Here is a 24,214-nt window from a genome sequence, read left to right on the forward strand (position 1 = left end):
TACCCCAGTTTACGAACGGAAGCCGAAAGGTGGAAGGGCACCGGCGGCAGGAGGCCTCGTTAAGGAAAGCGTGCCTCGGTTTAAGAACAGCTTTAGTTTAAGAACAGACTTCCAAAACAGTTTTAAGTTCGTAAAGCAAGGCACCACTGTACCTCCTTTCTTTTTTTTTTTAACATCTTACATGATTTTGTAAACTTCTGTCATGCCTACCTTGGATCAGCTTTTCCTCTAAAATAAAAAGTATTAGTTGGTGTACCATTTGAGACTTCGGTATTTTTCCCCTGAACCTTACACCTTCTTTATGATGGATTAGGGTTGACCGATATTCCAGACATTGCCCTGTTATAGATTTATTTTCAATCCCTTTCCTAATTCTAGCATGGAATCTGCCTTTCTGTTTTTAATCCCAGCCACACATAGAGTTTCTGTTTTCATTGAGATATCAATCATGACTGCAAGATCTCTTTCCTGGCCAGTGCCAGTCAGACACCATCAATGAATACACGAGGCTACAATTTTGTCCCAATGTGCATCATATCTGAATAGTTTTTGTAAATATATAATGGAATTCAAATAATCTAAATAATAATAAAAGGACAATGCATCAAAGAACAATGCCAGTGATATATGCAGGACCACCCCCATGCAAAATATTTAAAAATGGGTTCCATTTGGGCATATTGACTTTTTAAAATACTTCATAATTCTAGAGATAATACATTTAAATGTGTTTACAGGATATCATAAAATAATTTTCATATATAATTTATCCAGCTGCAAAATATGAAATCAAATCATTTCTACACATAGTATATGCACCTTTGGTGAATTAAGGAGCATAACTTATGAACATAAAGAGTTCTTGATGGACACCTTCAGCATACTTTAGTACAAGATTGTCCCACAGTGCAGTTCTAATGCAGAAAGCCCTGAGACATGAGTCCACTACATCAGAGCATTACTGAAAGTTACCAAAGGCAAGGAGGAAAACTTAAAAAGTAGGGGGTGGGGTGCAAGGCACTCACTCTATATAGAATAATGACTATATAAGCTGGTTATTAATAAACCAAGGATAGAGCTTTGTAAAAGTAGTTCATAGATTATAATGCCAGAGCAGATTGTTGCTCATTCGCAGTAGCCTAAAACCTGTGACATCATCTAAGCGACATTGAGCATCGCTGTTTGCAGTGTCTGGAGCACAGCAGTGATCTAGACGCTAGGTGTTGCTGTTGTCCACGACTGGAAAGGAAGAACCAGCCACTCTGGCAAAGGGAATCTTTTAATGGCTCAGAATTCAAGCTGAAAGAAGAGCGAAACGATTGTATTTTCATAGAATTTGAGTGCAGAATTTGCGTGCTGTTCTGATGGATAGCTAGAGACAGAAATAGCAAGAGAGTAGTGCTAGCAGAAGAAGGAAATTTTTATACTGCAAACCTCTGTTTTTCTGTTGCTACAAAAAACCAGGCAACCTAATATGTCGGGCTTATGGCTGCCATTCGGTTTTCTGTGCATTGCCTTAGTGTGCGTCTCTCTAGCCAGAGAAGCTTGCCGTTGGATCCCAGAGGATTTGGAGCCCGGTATTGCCAGTGAGTCTATTGCAGAAGAGGATCCCAGAAACCTAACAGCTGACAGACTGCCGATTGTGTTGTTAAATGCAAGAAAACATCTGGATTTGCAGCTTAGTGCATGATAGTGGACAACAGAGGAGCTGCGTGGTCAGACAGTAAGTTAAGTACTAAAATTTGAGCTTCGGATTAAAAATCTTCTTGCATTGTATTATCTGGACATAGAAATCGTCAGTATTGACGATAAAGTCACACAGTTTCCCTCTAAAAGAGATATTGCTTCTCAGAACTGAATTGGTAATAGTGAGTGCCCCATTTGCAAATTGTTAAAAAGAATAAACAAATAAGAAGGTAGAGCACTGTGGTGGACAGAATAATATGCTATTTTTTAGCTTTTGAAAAGTTGTTAGACAAAGACAGATACCATTTGAAGTTTCCAGTAAATAGTAAGAGATGTCAGGTCTTCCCAAAGGTCTGGCACATTATTGCACTGCATTCCAGTGAGAACACTCCTGGGTTTGACTGGAATATCTTCAGTTTACTTGGGAACTTCTGATCAATGCAGCAGATATGGACAAAGAACATGGAAGTGATTGGGAGAGCAACAATGCAATGAGATTTGTTAATCATTATTTCTAGTAGACTAGACTTCTGCAGATGTAAAGGTGGAAGGTGCTCTGGATTTTGAAGAATGAAAACAATTCATACTGGATGCAGATCACACAATGGGAATTATCCACAAAGGTATTTGGTGGTGTGCCTAAAGATGGACAAGGTGAAGGAAAATGCTCAATGTGATCAATATCTCAATTCTAATAAATGTGTGGAGTTAGTCTTTGTTGGGAGCTTTGTAGGTCTGATAATATGGAGATACTGTGGAGAATGGCAAGATGAGGTGCAACATCCTTCAAGATTGCCTTAGTAAGACATTCCATTTCAGCAATTTCACACTGGAGCCATCCCTCAAAATTATTTTGTTGAAAAATGAAAACTTTAAGGTGATCAGCAGAATGTCCTAGGAAAGTGTTCTCACATTGGTTTCTGAAAGTTGCCATTCATATATTAGCTGAATAGCAGAACATGACTACCAATCTGGAACTTGAAGATACAGTATACACTTTCAGATAAAGGCACTGGGCAAAAGATTTCCAATGGGGGCTTGTGTCCCTTTCAGACATGGAATCCAACATCTATTGCAATCTCATGACCTGCACCACAATGAGGATTTAAGTTGCCATCTTCCGCACGAGGGACAGCATTCTGACTTTTCATCTGGGCTCTTACCAGGGAATGGTCCACATGGACATGTTCAAAGTTCTATCATATTGTCTTCACATCTCTGTAAAAAACTGCAGTCTGCTCTCAGCCTTAGATCCAATTCCTGCTCTGCCATGAAGTTCATATTTTGTTCATGCGGTTGTTGGTGTCATTGATCAAGGAATTCTAGCAATGTGCTCTCAAAGTGAGGTAATGCGTATGAGCCAGTTACAGAGAGCAGGTGACCATGAAGAAGAAAATAATAATAGAAAAGAGCCTCATGGAACTGCAAGCCTGGAAGAACTGACGTTTAGTTAATTGGTGCTGATAACTGCTCTTTTCCTTAGCAGTCTTTCTTCCTTGACTTGAGAAAGTAGGCATGGGACTGGTGCCAATGTTACAATCATTCAGCATTCAGCACCAGGTCAAAACTTATTAATTTGCCCAGCGAGTCTTTGGAAGAAATAACAGACCTAAAACTACCTGGAACTACTCTGATGTCTATCTAGCTGCCTGCCAGAGCTAAGCTGTGCAAAAGAGCTCTTCCTCTGGCAAATGTGAAATGGGAACTTCAATGGAAACCAGCTAGTTCAGCTCTGCCAACAGTGGGATGAGTGCAAAAGCACAGCCTTCTTAAATAAGCCTCTAACTGGTAACATTGCCTAAAGCAGCATGGCCAGCTGCATTCTGCATCTCTCTTCCTTTAAAGGGAGAAATACAAATGTAATGAAATAAGGTAAATAAGCACTATAGTTGTGCTCTGTACTGGCAACCACAATGCAGAAATATGTCATTATCCTGAATTGCCATATAGCATTCCTAAATAACTATTGGAAATCCTAATAGAAAATGGCATGGAATATCAGAATATCAGTTCTTCACTCAAGGAAGCTCCAGAACTGCTGGGAAGAAAAATAATAAATGTGTGTCATAGGTCATAGGACCACAGGAAGTTGCCTATAACTGAATTAGACCCAACAATCCATCTAGCTCATTGGCACTGGTTCTCTAGGGTTCTAGACAGGGGCTGTTCCCAGCCCTTCCTGGAGATGCTGCAGATTGAATCTGGCACCTTCTGCATGCAGAGCAGGTGCTCTGTGACTGAGCTACTCTAGGCCCTCCCAAATACAGGACAATATTGTTATGCTCACCCTGATCTCCAAGCAGTGAAAGATGCTAGTGGTGCCAACGTGTGTCATATGTTGGTATAAAAGATGGAAACATTCAGTGATGGGGCAAATGTATTTAACCAGCCATATTCACCAGCAAATGAAAATATACATTTTGAATATATTAAATACATTTTCAAGAAAAACATCTTGTTTATCATTCATTTGAACTTGATTTTCATTTTACTAAACAAATTGGTGACATCAAAAATTCTCCAAAACTACACACAATATAAACATCTACTGTACTTTCGCATCTAGTCGCATGATGTCGCTCTCTGCTTAAGTAACTTGCTGCGAATAAAAGGGGAACAAAAGGCTCTTCCACTGCTTTGTCATCACCAGAGATCATTCCCGTTCCTATAATTGGAGGAAGAAAAGGTATTTCAGCAGGCTGGATTTAGATTCTTTCAATGTTTTTTCCAGATATATTTCATAAAAGAGGAGAGTTATATGAAAGATTTCTGAGATGGTTGCTCCATGGGGAGACTGTTCTTCAGTGGGGAGAAGGCAGCTGCTGCAGCTGATTGTGCTTCACACAGTCTGGTTGATGGGGAGCGGCCAGCTCCATTATTCCGTGCCTGAGGAATCCCAGCATGGCACCTTCGTGGGCCGCATCGCCCAGGATCTGGGGCTGGAGGTGGATGAGCTTATGCCTCGGATGTTCCGGATGGAATCTGAAGATCATGGGGACTCTTTTGAGGTAAATGTCCAGAATGGGATTTTGTTTGTTAATTCCCGGATAGACAGGGAGGTGCTGTGTAACAAGAGCCCTTTGTGCCCTGTTCACCTGGAGGTGATTGTGGACAAGCCTCTGAGGGTCTTCCATGTAGAGGTGGAAATCAAGGACATAAATGACAATTCTCCTGTTTTCTTGGAAAGTAAACAGTCCCTCAGTGTTGCAGAATCAATGCTGCCTGGTACACGTTTTCCTCTGAAGGGAGCCTCAGATGCAGATGTTGGTGTTAATGCTCAACTGAAGTACAAGCTTAATTCCACAGAATATTTTGTTGTTGAAGAAAAAATAAATGACCAGCAGAGTGTATCATTGGTACTTGTTTTAAATAAACCTCTGGACAGAGAGAAAATCCCTGTGCACCGTTTAGTGCTAACAGCTACTGATGGGGGTCAGCCAGAACTCACAGGCACAGTACATCTTGAGATCACTGTGATGGATGCAAATGACAATGCACCTGTATTTAATCAATCTGTTTATAAGGTGAAATTGTTAGAAAATGTGGCAGATGGAACATTGGTTATTCATCTCAATGCAACAGACTTAGATGAAGGAAGTCATAAGGAAATCACCTACTCCTTCAGTAATAATGTTCCTTCCAATATATTTAGTATACAGTCGGATACAGGTGAGATCAGGGTAAAAGGGAAAGTGGATTTTGAAGAAATTAATATGTATAATGTTGAAATTGAGGCAAAAGATAGAGGTAGCCCACCTTTGTCTGGGCACTGCACTATCCTTATTGAAATTTTAGATGTAAATGACAATGCTCCTGAGATGTCATTGAAGTCCATGCTAGTGCCGTTGCCTGAAGACTCTTCGCCAGGGGCAGTGGTAGCCCTGATCAGCATCTCAGACAGGGATTCCGGATCCAATGGGCAAGTGAGCTGCTCTCTGTGGCCCACTGGGCTTCCATTCAAGCTGGTGCCCACCTTCAAAAATTACTACTCACTAGTGCTAGCTGAACTTGTGGATCGAGAGCAGGTGGCTGAGTATGGACTGGTGGTTGTGGCCCAGGATCAAGGGGCTCCATCACTATCAGCAAGTAGCAGCCTAGTGGTGCCCATTAGTGATGTGAATGACAATGCACCTGCTTTTGCTCAGCCATTCTATACGGTCTTTGTGAAGGAGAATAATCCACCTGGTGCCCATATCTTTACAATGTCTGCCTCAGATCCAGACATGGCTGAGAATGCCCTAGTCAGCTATTGGCTTGATGAGAAGCTCTGGTCGCTGTCAAGCTACATCTCGGTGCACTCAGAAAGCGGCAAGATCTATGCACTGCAGTCCTTAGACTATGAAGAGATGAAGTTGCTGGAATTCCAAGTGAGGGCCAAGGATGCTGGGCTGCCCTCTTTGTGCAGCAATGTGACAGTGCAGGTGTTTGTGGTGGATGACAATGACAATGACCCAACAGTATCTGGACAAGGGGAGGCTGCTGTCAAGCTGGTGGTCCCTGTCATGGCTGGCCACTTAGTGAGCAAGATTCATGCCCTGGATGCTGACTCAGGCTACAATGCATGGCTACGCTATGAGTTGCATGAATTGACCAGTGGCCCCTGGCAAGTGGGACTGTACAGTGGTGAGATAAGTACCAGACGTGCCCTGAATGAGGTAGAGGGCAGCAGCAGCCATAGTTTGCTGGTGTTGGTGAAGGACCATGGGAAGCCACCGCGATCAGTTACAACTACATTGAGTGTGTCTCTGGTGGCAAACACCCAGATGTTCCACGATGATGTCCATCTTCCCAGGATGGGAGGTAGTTCAGGACCCCTGGTGGACAATGTCAACATCTACCTAATCATTGCCATCTGCTCAGTGTCCAGCTTGTTCCTGCTTGCAGTCATCTTATATGTGGCTCAGCGATTCCAGAGGCAAGCAGAGGAGACAATGGTGTATGGTCCCGGCACAGCCACGCTGGTGTGTGCAAGTGAAGTGGGCAGTTGGTCTTACTCAAATCGCCATAGCCACATTTTGGCAGGAGTGAGTGGAGAGGCTGGAGCCAAAAGTGATCTCATGGTTTTCAGCCCCAACATTCCTGTCTTTGCAGAGAATGGGGATGTAGGGATTATGACGGAGGTGGTCCCTAATTCATCTGGGCAGGTGAGTCTCTACTATTCATTTCAGTTTGTCATGTGATGTACCTGTCTTGGGGAGTCCGTTTCAAATACTCATTTGGATATAATAGCATGATTTCAATGTTTAAAAAGGATCTGTTTGTTCATTTTCTTGGTGGTAGAAGAGTTATATAGCTTTGGTTATAGATTAGCCACCTGGGTCAGGGAATTCCAGCACAGAACACAACTTGATGGAATAATTTCTGCTCATTATAAAACATGCTACTTCAATATATAGTCATGCAGAATATTTTGAGCTCTGACCAGGAAATCAAAGAATACACTGAGCTTTGCAGAATGCCTTGAGCTTTGATCAGGAAAAGAGATTTAAAGTTATTGGGCAGCATTGCTGTTTGAAATAATATTGTAGTAATTATGTTTTGGCAATAGCATCTGGAACCCAGTTAGCCTACTTCATCTCAGTTGTTAATGAAATATTTTAAATGTATAAAAACTCTATATTAGATACATAAGAGCACACATTATTAAAACTCCAACTCCACTTTTTCCATTCTTAAACCTATTTTCTCATCTACATGGACTCTCTTGCCTCTGAGAAATGTGATCTTCCCTCACAAGTCAAACCTACTGCCAAATCATGCAAGAAGGCAATAGCAACATTCTCATTAAACACATAAACTCTCCATGTTTGCAAGAGATGTACCTCACACCATCTAACACAAGATAAACACCCAGTTCTATGGAAGATACATAGGAAGTACCGCAAGCAAACTTATTTGCAATAGCATGTTGTGCCAGCAGGCAGGCAAGCAAAAGGCGTCCAGGACTCTCCCAAGATGCAACACTACAGCTTGCCTGCAGACACCCACACATAGTGTTTAGGAATGGAGAAAACATTTGACACAATACACACAAGACTCAAGGAAGCATCAGTAAAAGAAGAGATGAACACTGGAGCTGTAAACTCTGTCCCTAAGAGAAATGCAGTAGAATATCTTAGGACATAAAACTAACATTGTATAAGTGAAAACAGGAGACTACATGGGTCGTCCTCTCCAGGTGATAGAGACGTGTAGTGTCATAAATAGGTACAATGAAAGATGCTGGGCTCTAGGTCATAATATTCCAGATAAACCAGCTATGCCAGTATTGGGACTGAAGGACCTACCACCCCTAAACTTGATTTTAAAAATCTTACTGAGATTAGAACTGACTGACAAATTCTCAAATGATTTCTTGACTTGGTTGTGGATCTAAGATGTTTCCTGGGATGAATCAAAGTCAAACTAGTTTCAAACACAGGGTTGTGTTCACGCACAGCAGTGGTTGCCCCTTGCCATCACATGGAAGACGAAGAAGGAACTTCAGCCTATGGAGCAGCAAATGAGAAGGCTGAAGGACCTTTACATGGTTGTAGCTCTTCTGCCAATGGATATGTGTGGATCTCCAAAACCAGAACAAAGCTATATGTGATAACATCAATGTGTAAACATGCTCAACCACATCACTCACAAACTGGCAGCCATAATTACGTTTTACTGTTCTTGAAGCCCAGGCCAGACACTGGCAGAGCAAACAGAATGAAAATAGCAACAAATTCATTAGCACACCATTCAAGAGTTAGTAATTCAAATTACTAGCCTTTCCCAGTAGTGATGTATGGAAGTGAGAGCTGGACGATAAAGAAGGCTGATCACCGAAGAATTGATGCTTTTGAATTATGGTGCTGGAGGAGACTCTTGAGAGTCCCATGGACTGCAAGAAGATCAAACCTCTCCATTCTGAAGGAAATCAGCCCTGAGCGCTCACTGGAAGGACAGATCCTGAAGCAGAGGCTCCAGTACTTTGGCCACCTCATGAGAAGAGAAGACTCCCTGGAAAAGACCCTGATGTTGGGAAAGATTTTTTTTTTTTAATAAAATATTTATTAAGGTTTTACAAAGACATAGATTTACGAAATAAAAAAGGTCATATCAAGAAAAAAAGATACAAAAAAAAGAACATAGAAAAATACATACAAAAAAAAGAGGAATAGAAATACAAAATACAAATGCAAAAGACAAATAACTAAAAGAAAATTAAAAACAAATCAGTTCTTTGTGACTTTAAACTCATTAACTTATTTCCTTGGCCTCCTCACACCTCCCCTTTTTGTATTCCCATTTAAATAATCAAATCAGCAAATCCTTACCCTCTTTCATTTATCTTAACTCTGTATCTTAACATATTATAATCTATATTTTCATCCATTATCAATTCATTTTTGCATATTCTTATTAACTTTGTTGCTAATGCCACTTATTTTCAATCCAAACATCATTTTAACATTCATTAATTTTACAATATTTCTGCAAATAGTCTTTAAATTTCTTCCAGTCTTCCTCCACCAACTCTTCTCCCAGGTCTCGGATTCTGCCAGTCATTTCCGCCAATTCCATATAGTCCATGATGTTGGGAAAGATTGAGGGCACAAGAAGAAGGGGACGATAGAGGATGAGATAGTTGGACAGTGTTCTCGAAGCTACGAACATGAGTTTGACCAAACTGTGGGAGGTAGTGGAAGACAGGAGTTCCTGACCATGGGGTCACAAAGAGTCGGACATGACTAAACGACTAAACAACAGCAAGCATATCATCTGGCATATTATCTGCATGGTCTAAAACAGCAAAACACAAATAAGAGGGATACCTCCTTTCACGAGAGATCTTAGATCCATAAGTCATATTTGTATATTATACAGATTCTTGACATAGCACATACCCAAATTGGATGCCACAGAATGCACAAATAAAGTGTGTTATCATACTGTTAGTGTATCCACCTGAAGAATAAAGGAAAAGATTTGTGCTCAGAAGCAGTATGGCGCAAAAGTATGCAAATAAGAACAGTGAAGAAAAGGTACACCCACTGTATCCTCTTCGGTAGTTTGGGGAACCTCTGATTTTTGGCTCTCATGCTATTATCTTTTTGGAATGTAACAATGTTCCACTTGGTCTGTCATGGCCATAGTGCTTCTTTTCCTCACATTTCCCATTTTTCTTTCATCTCTACCCCCACTTTCTTCCCCACTATTAAAGTGAATCATCTTTCTTTAATATGAATGAAAACATACTCACCTTTGTACAACACAAACTTTTAAGAATGGAAATTCTCAAAGGCTGGAATGTGATCTTAAAAAACTGCTGCCACACAGGAGTAATTATATATCCACATACACATAAATCTTATGTCAAATCATTACAAAGATAAATGTGACTATCTTCACATACATTTAAAGAAGCATAAGAAAACTAGAAGAATACAGAACACCAGAAAACAAAAAAGCCCAACCAAATATTGCAAGGATTGCATTTTTAAATCTCTTCACAGGGTGTCACTCTTTACTGTTAAATACCTCTTGCAGACTCATAGGAGAGCTCCTCCTCTTTGCTGTCATCAGAAAATAGGCAGCACCAAAAGTGAAGGAGCACAAAGGATAATAGCCAGCTGGATTAACCACCAACCCCACTCCAATATTACACATAACGGAGGGGGATTCAAAGGAATATATTTGAGATGGTTGTTCCTTGGAGAGACTACTCAGTGAGGAAGCAGCTGCTGCAGTTGGTCCTTCTTCACACAGCCTGGGAGATGGGGAGTGGCCAGCTCCATTATTCTGTGCCGGAGGAATCCCAGCATGGCACCTTTGTGGGCCGCATTGCCCAGGACCTGGGGCTGGAGGTGAGTGAGCTGGTGCCTCGGATGTTCAGGATAGTTTCCAAAGAGCACAAGGATTATTTAGAGGTAAATGTGCAAAATGGAATCTTGTTTGTGAATTCTAGGATGGACAGGGAGGAGCTTTGTAGCAAGAACCCCGTTTGTGCCATTCACCTGGAGGTGATTGTGGATAACCCCATGAGGATCTTCCATGTGGACGTGGAGATTGCAGACATAAACGACAATGCCCCTGTTTTCTCAGCAAGTGAGGAAAATCTGTCTATTCTAGAATCAAGACTTGCAGGATCCGTTTTCCCTCTAGAGGGAGCTTTAGATGCTGATGTTGGTACAAATGCACAGTTAACTTACCACCTCAGCCCCAGTGAACATTTCATGTTAGATTTCCGAAGGAGCAGTGAGGATAATTCTTTAGGCTTTGTAATAACAAAGCCGTTAGACAGAGAAGATATTTCTGTGCATCGCTTACTGCTCACAGCCACGGACGGTGGCCAACCTGTGCTAACAGGAACAGTTCAGCTGGTGATCACAGTGCTTGATGTGAATGATAACCCTCCTGTCTTTAACCAGTCAGTGTACAAGGTACAAATGTTAGAAAATGCTTCCATTGGGTCATCGGTGGTTAAGCTCAATGCCACTGATTTGGATGATGGCATTAATAGAGACATTACATACTCTATTCGTAGTGTAATCCCACCTAAATCAAGTACCATGTTTAGAATAGATCCAAATACTGGACAAATTTTACTGAATAATGAATTGGATTATGAGGACACTAATTCATATGAAATTCGAGCAGAAGCAACAGATAAAAGTGCTTACCCCTTGTCCGGACACTGCAAGGTTTTAATAGAAATTCTGGATGTGAATGATAATATTCCAGAGGTGTCAGTGACTTTCCTGTTGGTACCAGTTCCAGAGGATTCCCCACTGGGGACAGTCGTAGCCTCAATCAGTGTCTCAGACAGGGATTCTGGGGTCAATGGGCAAGTGACCTGCTCTCTATGGCCCACTGTGCTTCCTTTCAAGCTGGTATCTACCTATAGGAATTACTACTCACTGGTGTTGTCTGAATCCCTGGACCGTGAAGAGGTGTCTGAATACAGACTGGTGGTGACAGCCCAAGACCAAGGGACTCCATCACTGTCAGCTAGCAGCAGCCTTGTGGTGCCCATCGGTGATGTGAATGACAATGCACCTACTTTTCCTCAGCCCTCCTACACTGTCTTTGTGAAAGAGAATAATCCACCTGGTGCTCACATCTTCACGGTGTCTGCCTTAGACCCAGACTTAGGTGAGAATGCCCTTGTCAGCTACTGGCTGGATGAGAAGCTTTGGTCATTGTCAAGCTACATCTCAGTGCACTCGGAGAGTGGAAAGGTCTATGCTTTGCAGCCCTTGGACTATGAGGAGGTGAAGCTGCTGGAGTTCCAGGTGAGGGCCAAGGATGCTGGGTTCCCCCCTTTATGTGGCAACGTCACAATACAAGTTTTTGTGGTGGATGAGAATGACAATGTGCCTGCGGTATCTAGGTCAGAAGAGGTGTCCCTTGCTCTGCTGGTAGCCCCTGTCTTGGCTGGACATGTGGTGGGCAAGGTCCATGCCCTGGATGCTGACTCAGGCTATAATGCATGGCTGCGCTATGAACTGCATGAGGCAACCAGAGGCCCCTGGCGTGTGGGGCTGTACAGTGGTGAGATTAGTACAACACGTGCCCTGGATGAGATGGAGGGCAGCAGCAGCCAGAGTGTGCTAGTGATTGTGAAGGATCACGGCAAGCCAGCACTGTCCACTACAGCCACATTGAGTGTGTCATTTGTGGCAAGCACTCAGGTAATCCATAGAGATGCTCACCTTCCTAGAATGGGAGGGAGTCCAAAGCCATTGGTGGACAATGTCAACATCTACCTGATTGTTGCTATCTGCTCAGTATCCAGCTTGTTCCTGCTTGTGATTATAGTATACATGGCTCTGCGATGTCAGTGTCAACCCAAGGAGCCCGTGATGTATGGCCCTGGCACAGCCACACTGGTTTGTGCCAGTGAGGTGGGCAGCTGGTCATATTCAAATCGCCACAGCCACATCCTGGCAGCTGCGAGTGGGGAGCATGGTGCCAAAAATGATCTGATGGTTTTCAGTCCTGGTATTCCTTCCAATGTGGAGAATGGGAAGCAGCAGGATCTGCTCTGTGCAACGGTTAGTGCCCTTTCTGAACTATTTTATTATGCATATTTGTGTTATAATATTTGTGTTTATAATTTTCATCTGTTTTATTTTTAAAATAAAAAATTACAAGTTGCCCCCAAGACATTTTAATGGATTTTAATGGTTTATAATATCTTTTGGGCTTCTCTTTTGGTCTAATAGCAATGATACAAACATTTATGCACTATAATAAGAGGTATGAAGGAAGCATAATACTTCCTTTATGAGGTTTTCATGAATCTGGTTTTTATCTTTTGCCCCCTTCATGTGGGACTGTATCAGACTCTTTTTCATGGCCTAACAAAATAGCAAAAATGAAAGAAAAAAATCATTTCCTGTTGTATTGTGAAAATGACATTTGATATTTTCTCAGTGCATGAGCATTCTACCTGGCCAATAAAATAGCGAGGGAGAATTAAGTTTTAATTCCCCTTCTTGTTTTAACCTCTCTCCCCCTGCCAAACACACAAGGAAACCGCCTGATGTCATGAATAAGGCAATCATGTCATCGTCTTGAAAACTGATGTTGAGGATAGCTCCTTGAAAAGGTTTTTGGAAAAAGGCTTGTGAAATTGCATCTTAAGATTGGTGTCATCTTTCTGAGTATTATTTGTAAATTGCTTATAGTGTACTCTAACATTATTCAAATATTTTGGTGTGGATTGACAAGTAATAAATGAAAAATGGAAATAATTGTGCAACACAAATATAATATCTAACCTAGAGGGAGAGTAGTATAACTACCTCCTCTGACACAGATACCATACCATATCCTCTGTCTTGGAAGGATGTCTTTCACACACTGTATTGTGTCCAGCTGAACATGCTTTTAGTGTACTTCATATTGAGGGATGAGTGTTCTGCATGTGCTCAAAGGTATCCTTTTTATTTTTACTTTCTCCAAAAGAACCCTTGTATATATGCATTTTTAACACCACAGGGAGGAAGGCAACTTGTAGTACATGATTTGGATGCAGAATCTGCAGACAGGGAAAGGGCAAAACTACCTTTAATCTCCCTTTTGTAAGGAACTAACTGACAATATAAAGCATATGCTAAATTTAATGTATAATACACCTTTGATGCTAGATACTGAAAAAGCTTTTGATCAGCTGGACTGAACACTTGCTCTTAAGAATGAATAGAAGTCAGTTGTTTTAAAGTCATCGTCACACTGTATAGTGCGATCAATAGTGCAAGTAACATCAATGGTCATTTCTCAGAGAGCTTTCCATTCAAAGAGGCACTGCACAGGGGTACAATAGGTGTACTACAACCATCAAACAGAATTAAAATCTTTCTGCTCACACACACTGGCTAATTTTCCTTAATTTTTCTTAAAGCATAGATGGAATTGGAAGAAGCCAAGTCTGGCTGCAAAATAGATTAAAACAAACAATGAAGTGAATCTTAACCAAAACTGAGAATCTATTCTAAAAGATTTAATGAAATAGGATAAAAGCATTCTTCTCTTCTCTTCTCATTTTGTAGAATGTCACAGTACACATTTCAGCAAGTATTATTGTAATTTTCAATTATTCTGTTGCATTTATCTCCTAATATTTCAACTCAGGGCAGAAGCTGTTTGCCAGTTATTCACTGCAAAATCAAATGCATAGGGCTTAAAATGTGGCAATACAGGCGTAGCCAATGCAAGACTATAAACCTATGGACAAACTCTGGAGATGCATAAAAGATGCACCTATGACCTTTTGGTTGACCAATACAGACCATCACGTCATACTACTGATTCACTTAGTGAGAGCACATTGAAAAGCTGGAAAGGAAAATTAACGTATCTCTTACTCCATTCTATACAAATAATCTCTTTGTATATGGTAAAGAACTGCATACCTAAAAAAATTGGCATTAACTTCCAATAGACTTCATTGAGCATAAATAATGTATCTCATATAACCATCTAACAGAAAAAGCAGAAGTGCCTGAAGTAATTTCAGTATCTACAAGGTAGGTACATCTTCATATCGACCTAATATATTGTATGGTGTAAATAGGGACCTTCTCTTCTCTTTTGAAAGTTTCCTAGGATCTGGGGTTGCCTTCACAAAGGGTTGCATTTATTTTTTTGTAATTTTAATAAACTGCACAACAGTAAACATGACTTACCTTACTAAAGAATAAGAATAAGAACTTGATCTGGAAGAAAAGCAACTGGTGGATGCTAAGGGGGTTGGATTCTATGTTGTTTGTAGCCTTTTCTTTAAGGTGGCCTTATGCTGATTATGTAGATGGCATTATACTATATTTTCCCAAGGCATATATGAGGTTGTCAAATGGCTGGTGAGGGAGGGGGAGGGTTGTGGGCTTAATCTAGACAAGATGGAAGTACATTTGTTCAACCTGTTTTGGATGGATCTGCACTCAAGCTGAAGTCTCAGCTTTCTGGTTATTGTCATGTAGGGAAAAATCTCTCAGTCCCCTGAGAGAAATGTGGGAGCACCATGATATATTTTCCTTTATTCTGTGCAACCGTTTTGGCACAACATAACATATGCTGCTTCCAGGCAGTTTTCCCAGCTCCCCAAGCTTGGTGTGAAAATCAGAAAAGTCAGCCACTGATTTATAAGGACTCAAGCCTTATCCACACTTAGCCTTTCTTCACTCTTGCCATGCACAAGTCCATGCTTAAAAACTCTGTGTCCAAGCATTTGTTTTTGCCCTGGAGCTTTCCTCATGAAAACCCACTCTTTAGCGCTCAGTAGGAGCAAATGTCAATTCAGGTTTTCTGTGGATTGCCATTTGCTGTGATTGAGCCTTAAAGAGCAGGTTTTCGCAGGGAAAGCTCTGAAGTTAAAAAAGTGGGGGACACTCAGGCAAAGAGCTTTAAAGTGCAGACTGTGCCTGGAAAGAGCAGAGGAAAAGTAGATAAACCCTCAGACACAAGCCAACTAAGCAGTTATTAATCACAGAACCTGGCTGAATTAGATAAATGGTATTCAGGGTGAATAATGGAAGAGCTGTTCCCCAATTGTGTTATTCTAGGAATGTGTGCTTGAATGAAATTGGTGTGGTCAATGATGTGGTTCCTTTCCACACAAATGCTTCCTGGAAACAGGTCCCAGACCTCTGGTGCTAAGTATGAATGAGCCCAAGATTTTCTCTCTCCAAGTAACGCAGAACAGAACACTGCAGACAGTTTGCAGAATATCCATCTCCGCAATCTAGGGCAAATAAAACTAATGCCCTAAAATGGCCCGAAGCAGTTCTGAAACAGCTATCCTGCTAGAGCAAACTACTACTACCCAGGGTTCAACACATGTCAGTGCCATCACTGAACATGTATCAAAATACCCAAGGCCAGCAACCCTTTTAAAGGAAAGCTGGATGGCTAGTAAGTTAAAATGCAGTGTAAAATTTACTTAATTGAAAGAGTTCTGTGAAATCAGAGTTATAACATACATTATAACATAATGCCTAAGGTCGGATGACAAGTACACAATCTTTTCAGTATTTAAAAGTTCAATCACACGGTGTCGCTGTTTGGTAAAAAATAGTGTCAGAGGACTGGAAAAGTCAGCTCCTCCTTCCTTTGTGCAGAGATCTGCAGCAAGTAATGAACCATCATGACTGCTCAACATAGGAACAGAAATGAACATTTAAGGTAGACACACATCAATTTCTATCTATTTGTACTCCTGAAAGAAACAAGACTGTGTGTATTCCTCTGTGCTCCGGATGCATTTTTAAAAATGGATGTTTGGAAACTAGGCTCCTTGGTGAGGCTGAGGCTGTTGCAGCTGGTTCTTCTTCACACAGCCTGGGAAATGGGGAGCGGCCAGCTCCATTATTCTGTGCCGGAGGAATCCCAGCATGGCACCTTTGTGGGCCGTATTGCCCAGGATCTGGGACTGGAGATGGATGAGCTGGTGCCTCGGATGTTCAGGATGGAGTCTGCAGATCATAGGAACTATTTTGAGGTAAATGTTCAGAATGGCATTTTGTTTGTTAACTCCCGGATAGACAGGGAGGAGCTGTGTGGCAAGAGCCCTTCGTGTGCTGTTCACCTGGAGGTGATTGTGGATAAACCTTTGAGGGTCTTCCATGTAGAGGTGGAAATCAAGGATATAAATGACAATGCCCCCACTTTCTCTGTAAATATAGTAAATCTTTTTATATCAGAATCAACAGCATATGGTTCTCGCTTCTCTCTAGAGAGTGCATCAGATGCTGATATTGGTAAAAATGCCCTTATTGCATACAGTATCAGCTCAAATGAATACTTTGCTCTGGACACTCAGGATAAGCAAGCTAAAAGCCCTCTACCAGAGCTTGTTTTAAAAAGGACTTTGGACAGAGAGGACATCTCTCTGCACCATTTATTGCTTACAGCAACAGACGGGGGTCAACCAGAACTCACAGGAACAATACAGCTAGTGATAACTGTGCTGGATGTTAATGATAACAGACCTGTCTTTAATCAGTCAGTTTATGAAGTGAGTCTACTGGAAAGTTCAGCTGTTGGGACTCTTGTTGCAAAGTTACAAGCAACAGATCTTGATGAGGGCATTAACAAGGAGCTTACTTATCGCTTTAAAACATCTTTACCCACAACTATTCAAACAATGTTTGAGATTGATGAGAATACGGGGGAGATCAGGCTAAAAGGAAAATTAGACTTTGAAGAAGTGAATTTATATGAAATTCAAATACAAGCCATTGACAAGGGACATGCACCGATGGAAGGGAACTGTAAACTTTTGATAGAAGTTTTGGATGTGAATGACAATAGCCCTGAGATGTCACTGAAGTCGCTATCCGTGCCAGTTGCAGAGGACTCCCCACCAGGGACAGTGGTGGCTCTGATCAGCATCTCAGACAGGGACTCTGGGGCTAATGGGCAAGTGAGCTGCTCTGTGACTCCCTCCCACCTACCCTTCAAGCTATTGTCCACTTTCAAGAATTACTACTCTCTGGTGGTGGCTGAGCCCCTGGACCGGGAGCGGGAAGCAGAATACAAGCTGGTAGTGACTGCCCAGGATCAAGGGACTCCATCACTATCAACCAGCAGCACCCTGGTGGTACCCATTGGTGACGTGAACGACAACGCTCCTGCTTTTCCTCAGTCTTCCTACACAGTCTTTGTGAAGGAGAACAACCCACCAGGTGCTCACATCTTCACGGTGTCTGCCTCGGACCCAGATGTGGCTGAGAACAGCCTGATCAGCTACTGGCTGGACGAGAAGCTCTGGCCCCTGTCGAGCTACATCTCGGTGCACTCAGAGAGTGGGAAGCTCTATGCTCTTCAGCCCCTGGACTATGAGGAGGTGAAGCTGCTGGAGTTCCAAGTGAGGGCCAAGGATGCTGGGCTGCCCTCCCTGTGTGGCAATGTGACGGTGCAAGTCTTTGTGGTGGATGAGAACGACAATGTGCCAGCTGTGACTGTACCAGTAGAGGAGGCTCCCACCCTGCTGGTGGTTCCCCTGACAGCTGGGCATGTGGTGGGCAAGATTCGTGCCCTGGATGCGGACTCCGGTTACAACGCATGGCTGCGCTATGAGATGCATGAGGGGTCCAGTAGGCTTTGGCGGGTGGGACTGTACAGTGGTGAGATCAGTACAACACGTGCCCTGGAGGAGGCAGAGGGCAGCAGCAGTCATAGTTTGCTGGTTGTGGTGAAGGACCATGGGAAGCCCGCTTTGTCAGCCACTGCCACGCTGAGTATTTCGTTGGTGGCCAGTGTCCAAGCCCTCCCAGCTGATGCCCGCCTTCCCAGAAGGGGGGGGAGCCCCAATCCCCTGGCGGATAACATGAACATCTACCTCATCATAGCCATCTGTGCAGTGTCCAGCTTGTTCCTGCTGGCCATCATTGCATATATGGCCCTGCGGTGCCATTGCCAGCCTAAGGAGGCCATGGTGTATGGTCCTGGAACAGCCACGCTGGTGTGTGCCAGTGAGGTGGGCAGCTGGTCCTATTCAAATCGTCACAGTCACATCTTGGGGGGCGTGACAGGAGACTCCAATGCCAAAAGCGACCTCATGGTTTTCAGCCCCAACATACCTGTTTTTGCAGAGACTGGACAGGTAGGGAATACAAAGGAGCTGGTCCCAGATTCTTCTGGACAGGTGAGTCTCTGATGTTCTTAGAATTGCTTTTATGGAGGGACAGTTTTTCTGTTAATATGTCCACAATATGCATATAATGTAAATGTCAGATCAGCCTGTGGGAATTTTTAAAACATTGTTTTTATTCATGATACTTTTCTGTGATGTGTACCAATATCTGATGCCTTTAAAGCATAAAGATTTTACAATATATGTGCACTTGATCACATAAAATAATTCTTCCTAACTACAAAACAATTAACAGTGGTCAACTGGATGTAATTGTGATGAAGGGTGTGGGTGAAAATTAACAGGAAGGGGAAACAAAGAAATTTCCATGGTGTGGGAATTCGTTCCACGATTACCTGTGCAGGAACAAAAGGTGATGCAAGGCTTCTGAAAGACAAATGAGCACCCAAATCAAGTACATTAGTTACAACAATGGACATTATCTGTGCAGAAATATCAACATTAAAAAATGATTATATCGAAAAAACAAAGATCTTTATAAAAAATATTGTTACATCCACTGTTTGAGCAGTGAAAACAAAATTTTTTTTTTCCTTCCAGTAGCACCTTAAAGACCAACTAAGTTAGTTCTTGGTATGAGCTTTCGTGTGCATGCACACTTCTTCAGATACACTGAAACAGAAGTTGCCAGATCCTTCTATATAGTGAGAAGGTGGGGAGGGGTATTACTCAGAAGGGTGGTGGGAATGGGTGGTTGGCAGATAGCTGTGATAAGCCTGTTGACGACTCTTAACGACTGCAATAGGTCTTACAGGAAAAAGCAAGGGGTGAGAAGGTGAAAAATGGCTTTGTTTGAGCAGTGAGAAATTTCAGGGGTGCCAGCACATACCTTGTACTTGGTTTCCTCAGAATGAAGGTAAGTGGAGATGGTGGCATCTGTGTTATATAATGTTCTGTACGGTGGTGTCCAAACGTTTTTCAAAGCGGGCCAGATTTGTTGTTGACCTTTTTTAAGGATTGAACTTGTTGAGCTTTTTTTAGGGTTGACGTTGCTGAGGTTTTACCCCAAGTAGGATTTTACCCCAAGAAATAAGTTGTCACAGGGGCCGGATTAGGCCCCCGAAATGGACTTTAAACATGCCTGGTTTCCATCTATGTGTGCGCTGAGCGTAACATGGAAGACCTCACAGCATTAACACTGTAACAGATCCTGCTCATCCCTTAGGTCCTGCCCACCCCTGTCATAGTTTTGGATTGAGCACAGAGAGCAAGTCAGGACTTTGCATCTTCCCTGCCGATGATACTGGCCAAGGCATATTGTTTTTTTACACTCATAGAAGACATCAGCTCCAGCCAGGGAAGGTGGGGGAAAGCCAGCCTCACTTTAGCCCACTTCTGGAAGCACTTCTAGCTAGCAGTTTCTGTGGCAACCAAATGCTTGTATGTCATCAAAGAGATACATAACAGACTTGGCTAGAGTAATTAACTTAACAAAGAGACTGGTTTGACCTCTGTTCCAAACAGAATCCTGTCTTACAGTGGTGAAACTACAGGGTTGGAGGGGACTGAAAAATGGCATCCATCCATCTTATAACACTAAAATACAAGGAAAAGAAAAAGCAACTTGGCTTTGTATTTGACAAAAACATTCAGCATGATCCTGCCTCTTCCCCATACAAAGAGTGGCGTGCAAAGGTGTTCTGAATAGCAAAGTGTCATACTCTTTCCCTGCAATAATTGGCCTTCTGTGGCCTGTAGTTCTAGCCATTCATGATGAAATCAGGTATAACTATAGAGAACTTGACATCCATCATTAATTGTTATCACCCAAACAAAAAAAACCAATGAGTTTGATTTGGTGCATCTTTTATTTTATTTTATTTAAAAGAATTTATATGCCTTTTAATAATCAAAACCTATAAACGGGCTGCATAAAAGGTTGACAGTTTAAGAGGCTGAAAAAGATAGTTTGGAAAGAAATAACACTTCCTCACTGCACCAATGAGCACTGAAACAGGTTATTCCAACTAGCACAGGGGGATCAGTTCAAAAGGAAGAGTCAGTAGGTTGAATTCAACTAAGTCCTACTCTGTATAGACCCATTGAAATTAATGAACCTAAGTTAGTCATGTCTTAATAATTTAATAGGTCTACTCTGAGTAGGACTGGCATTGAATGTGACCCATTCATTCCTGACACGTTTGGAGTTTCTGAACTAATCATGATGTAGAGAAAGCAAACAGGATCAGCAAATGAAGAATTTTAATTGAGAGTTTAAAGGAAAAGTTTGAAAGGGAATCCAGGAATGCCACAGAGAGCCACAGAACATGGCCAGTGAGCATGGTGCTGTGCTGACATGCAATGTCTGTGCTTTGTTCTTTTTCCTGTCTGAGGATGTATAAAACTTGCAGCAAGTGCAAGCTGGTATTGCTGCTGGAAGAGAAAGTGCAAGGGCTGAGACATGCCCACCCAATCTTTGGCTCATCATGGAAAATGAATGATTTCTAGTTGGAACACAGGAAATACTTTCAAAAGGACAAAAGGAGGGATCAATTTCTAAGTAAGAGGAAGAAAACCAGATGCAGGAGGTGTGCAGATGGAAGAATGTCACACAGGATCAAGATATTCAAGAAGCCTTGTGTCTTTTGGAGCTGTGGAATTGATTCCAGGAACTGCCCATGGAAATTATTTAACAAAGTTCCCCATGATATTCTTGTTAGCAAACTGGTAAATGTGGTTTGACAATGTTCCTGGGTGAGTTTGTAGCTGGTTGAAAAACTGTATCCCAAGAGTGCTCATCAATGACTCCTTGCTAACCTGGAGACAAGTTGGGTGTCACAGGGACACCTTAGGCCCAGTGTCGCTAAATATATTTATAAATGTCTTGGACAAAGAAGTCAAGGGAATCAAGGTGATACCAAATTGGGTGGAGTAGTTGGTACTTTAGAAGAGAGAGACTGGATCAGAGATGATCTTGATAGGGTGGAGAATTGGGCCGAAGCAAACAAAATTAGTTTCAAGAGAAATAACTTAAGTTCTGCATTTAGGTAGGAATAATATAGGATGGGTGCTGTTTGATATGTGAGCAATACATGTGAAAGGATCTAAGGGTTTCGGTAGACCACAAGCTAGGCATAAGTCATAATGTAGTTAAGAAGACTGATGCACCAAAGTATACTGTCCAGATCACAAGATGTAATGACACACTATTCTGTTTTAGTCAGATTTTATCTAGAGTTCTGTGTCCAGTTCTGGGCATTGTAATTCAAGAAGGATATTGGCTGACTAGAATGTGTTCATGGGAAGGTGACAAAGACTTGGAGACTAAGTCCTATGAGGAAAGAAGTTGGGTGTGTTTAGCCTGGAGAAAAGAAGATTTATGATAGTCATTCTGAAATATTTGAAGGGCTGACAGTTTTAGAGTATGGAGTAAATGTGTGTGTTTTTTGTTCTAGAAGGTAGGATATGAATGAAAGAGCCTATGTAGCAAGAAAAAATGTTTAGACCAAAAGTTAGGAAGAACTTCCTGATTGCATGAGCTGTTTAACAATGGAACACACTACCTCAATAGGCGTTAGGCTTTCATTCATTAGAGGATTTTAAGTAGAAACTAAATAGCCACCCATCAGGGGTACTGTAGTGGCAGGCTCCTGCATTAGCAGGAGGGTAAACTACCAGTAGATAATCTCCAATGAACTTTCTTACTCTATCATTCTATGATACTCAAACGATGTGGGAAAAGTTCAACTTTTCAGTGCCTCCACCAGGTTATTTTCCTGCATAGACCTGCCTATTGTGAACAGGTTCCTTCTATTATAGAGTCATCCTTTTTTCTTATTCTAAAAGCAAGATTTCTATACAGTTTTTTATATATAGAAAATCTTAAGTGGTTTACATACATAATAGTAAAAAAATGTTCATTTAAAAAATAGCAATGATACAGACTTCTTCAAGCAATGGCCCAGATGATTATCCTTCTTCTCGCTTTCTTCTGTTTACCTTAACCTCGGCAAAATCTCTTTGAGTCACTATTATTGGACATGAAGTTTTTCATCTTTGAGAGAAATGGAGAACTGAAGAGACGTTGGTTCTGGAGCAGCGTCCCATCTCATACAAAATTGCTTGCTGTCTTTGTTAATGTTAACAACAACAACAACAACAACAACAACAACAACACCCAGTCCATCTGACTGGGTTGTCCCAGCCACTCTGAGTGGCTTCCAACTGATATAAAAAAACATAATAAAACATTAAAAACTTCCTTCCCTGCTGACCTCCTGTTGGAATGAGTGGACTTACAAGGACTGCCCTTCTGCTTAGGTTGTGAGATTTACCATCTGCTATGGGGTCCAGCAGAGGAATAACAAGGAACCCAAAGGCAAGACAGACAAGGTCCAGAAACAGCATGAAGGCAATGTTCCAACCAGCATTAATTGCAAGTCTTTGCAAATCACACAGCGCAGAGCAAGCAGAAAACCCACCAAACTCCTCTCTTCACTTATTTGGCTGACAGGCCCAAACCATAAGAATTTCTACTTAATCCTTGTATGACTAGCTATTCCCAACATGGATGGATGGATGGATGGACACAGATATGTGAAATGGTGGGAGCTGGGTTAACATAGCTCTTTCCAGGCTCCACCCTCAAAATGTGGCAGGTTTTTACATATTGCCTCCATCATGTCCTGCTCCCATTCAGAACTGAACTCAATGGCCCCTCACAGCCTTCAGAGACAGACTGTTTCCTACTCCCACCCCTGTCAGCAACAAGAAGATGAATAGATTCAGCTGCTTTTCTAAGTCATTGTAAGAAAACTTCCTTTGAATAAAAGAGTTCAACTTGAAATAAAGGACACTGTATTTTCCTGTGTAGCTGTGGTAATACAGCACCTCTCCATTTATGGATGCTTCCTCCATATTTGGTTGTATGTATGTGAAGGATGATTTGAGTTAAGAAACTCTATTGTTGGAGGATGTTAGTCAAGCGATCTCATTCAAAGTGTGTTTGTAACTTCATCTGGTATCAAAGTGACATGCTTTCAAACAAATGGGTGGGGTGAGTGAGATGTCGGTAATACTTAATGAGATTTAGGCTGCAATCTTATGCACACTTACTTTGGAGTAAGCCCCAGTGAACAATAGGAGTGTTCATTGCATTGCACAGTATGTACTCTCCTGATTTGAAACAGATAACCAAGCTGGATTGCCTGTGGTATACTTCCTTCTGAATTGTGGAGCCTCCTAGGTTTAGAGAGAATAAATGTGGTTTGCCTTCTTCTGTAAGGCATTCCTCTCGATGACTCCTGAATGTTGTTAACTTAGAGTGCATGGGAAGATGACATTTTATTTCCACCCCAAAAACATTTTGTTTTAAAAATGTTTCTTAATTTTTTTTAGTTAGTGCTATCCCACTTTTTTTTGTATTGTTTCATCTATACAGAGGTGTACCTAGGC

General features: G+C 41.8%; 1 protein-coding gene across 1 annotated transcript in view; it reads left to right on the forward strand.

Annotated features, from left to right (window-relative positions):
* Positions 1-10,240: 10,240 nt before the first annotated feature.
* The window catches only part of LOC310767496 (protocadherin alpha-C2-like), a 191,134-nt gene continuing 177,160 nt past the window's right edge, over positions 10,241-24,214 (forward strand). The window contains exon 1 of the mRNA XM_083624533.1: positions 10,241-12,716. Coding sequence (XP_083480659.1) covers positions 10,362-12,716 — 2,355 coding nt within the window. The 5' untranslated portion in view covers positions 10,241-10,361. The remainder of the gene's footprint in view (positions 12,717-24,214) is intronic.

The sequence above is a fragment of the Podarcis filfolensis genome, assembly GCF_964270895.1.
Source record: "Podarcis filfolensis genome assembly, chromosome: 7".
In the NCBI taxonomy this organism is placed as follows: Eukaryota; Metazoa; Chordata; class Lepidosauria; order Squamata; family Lacertidae; genus Podarcis; species Podarcis filfolensis.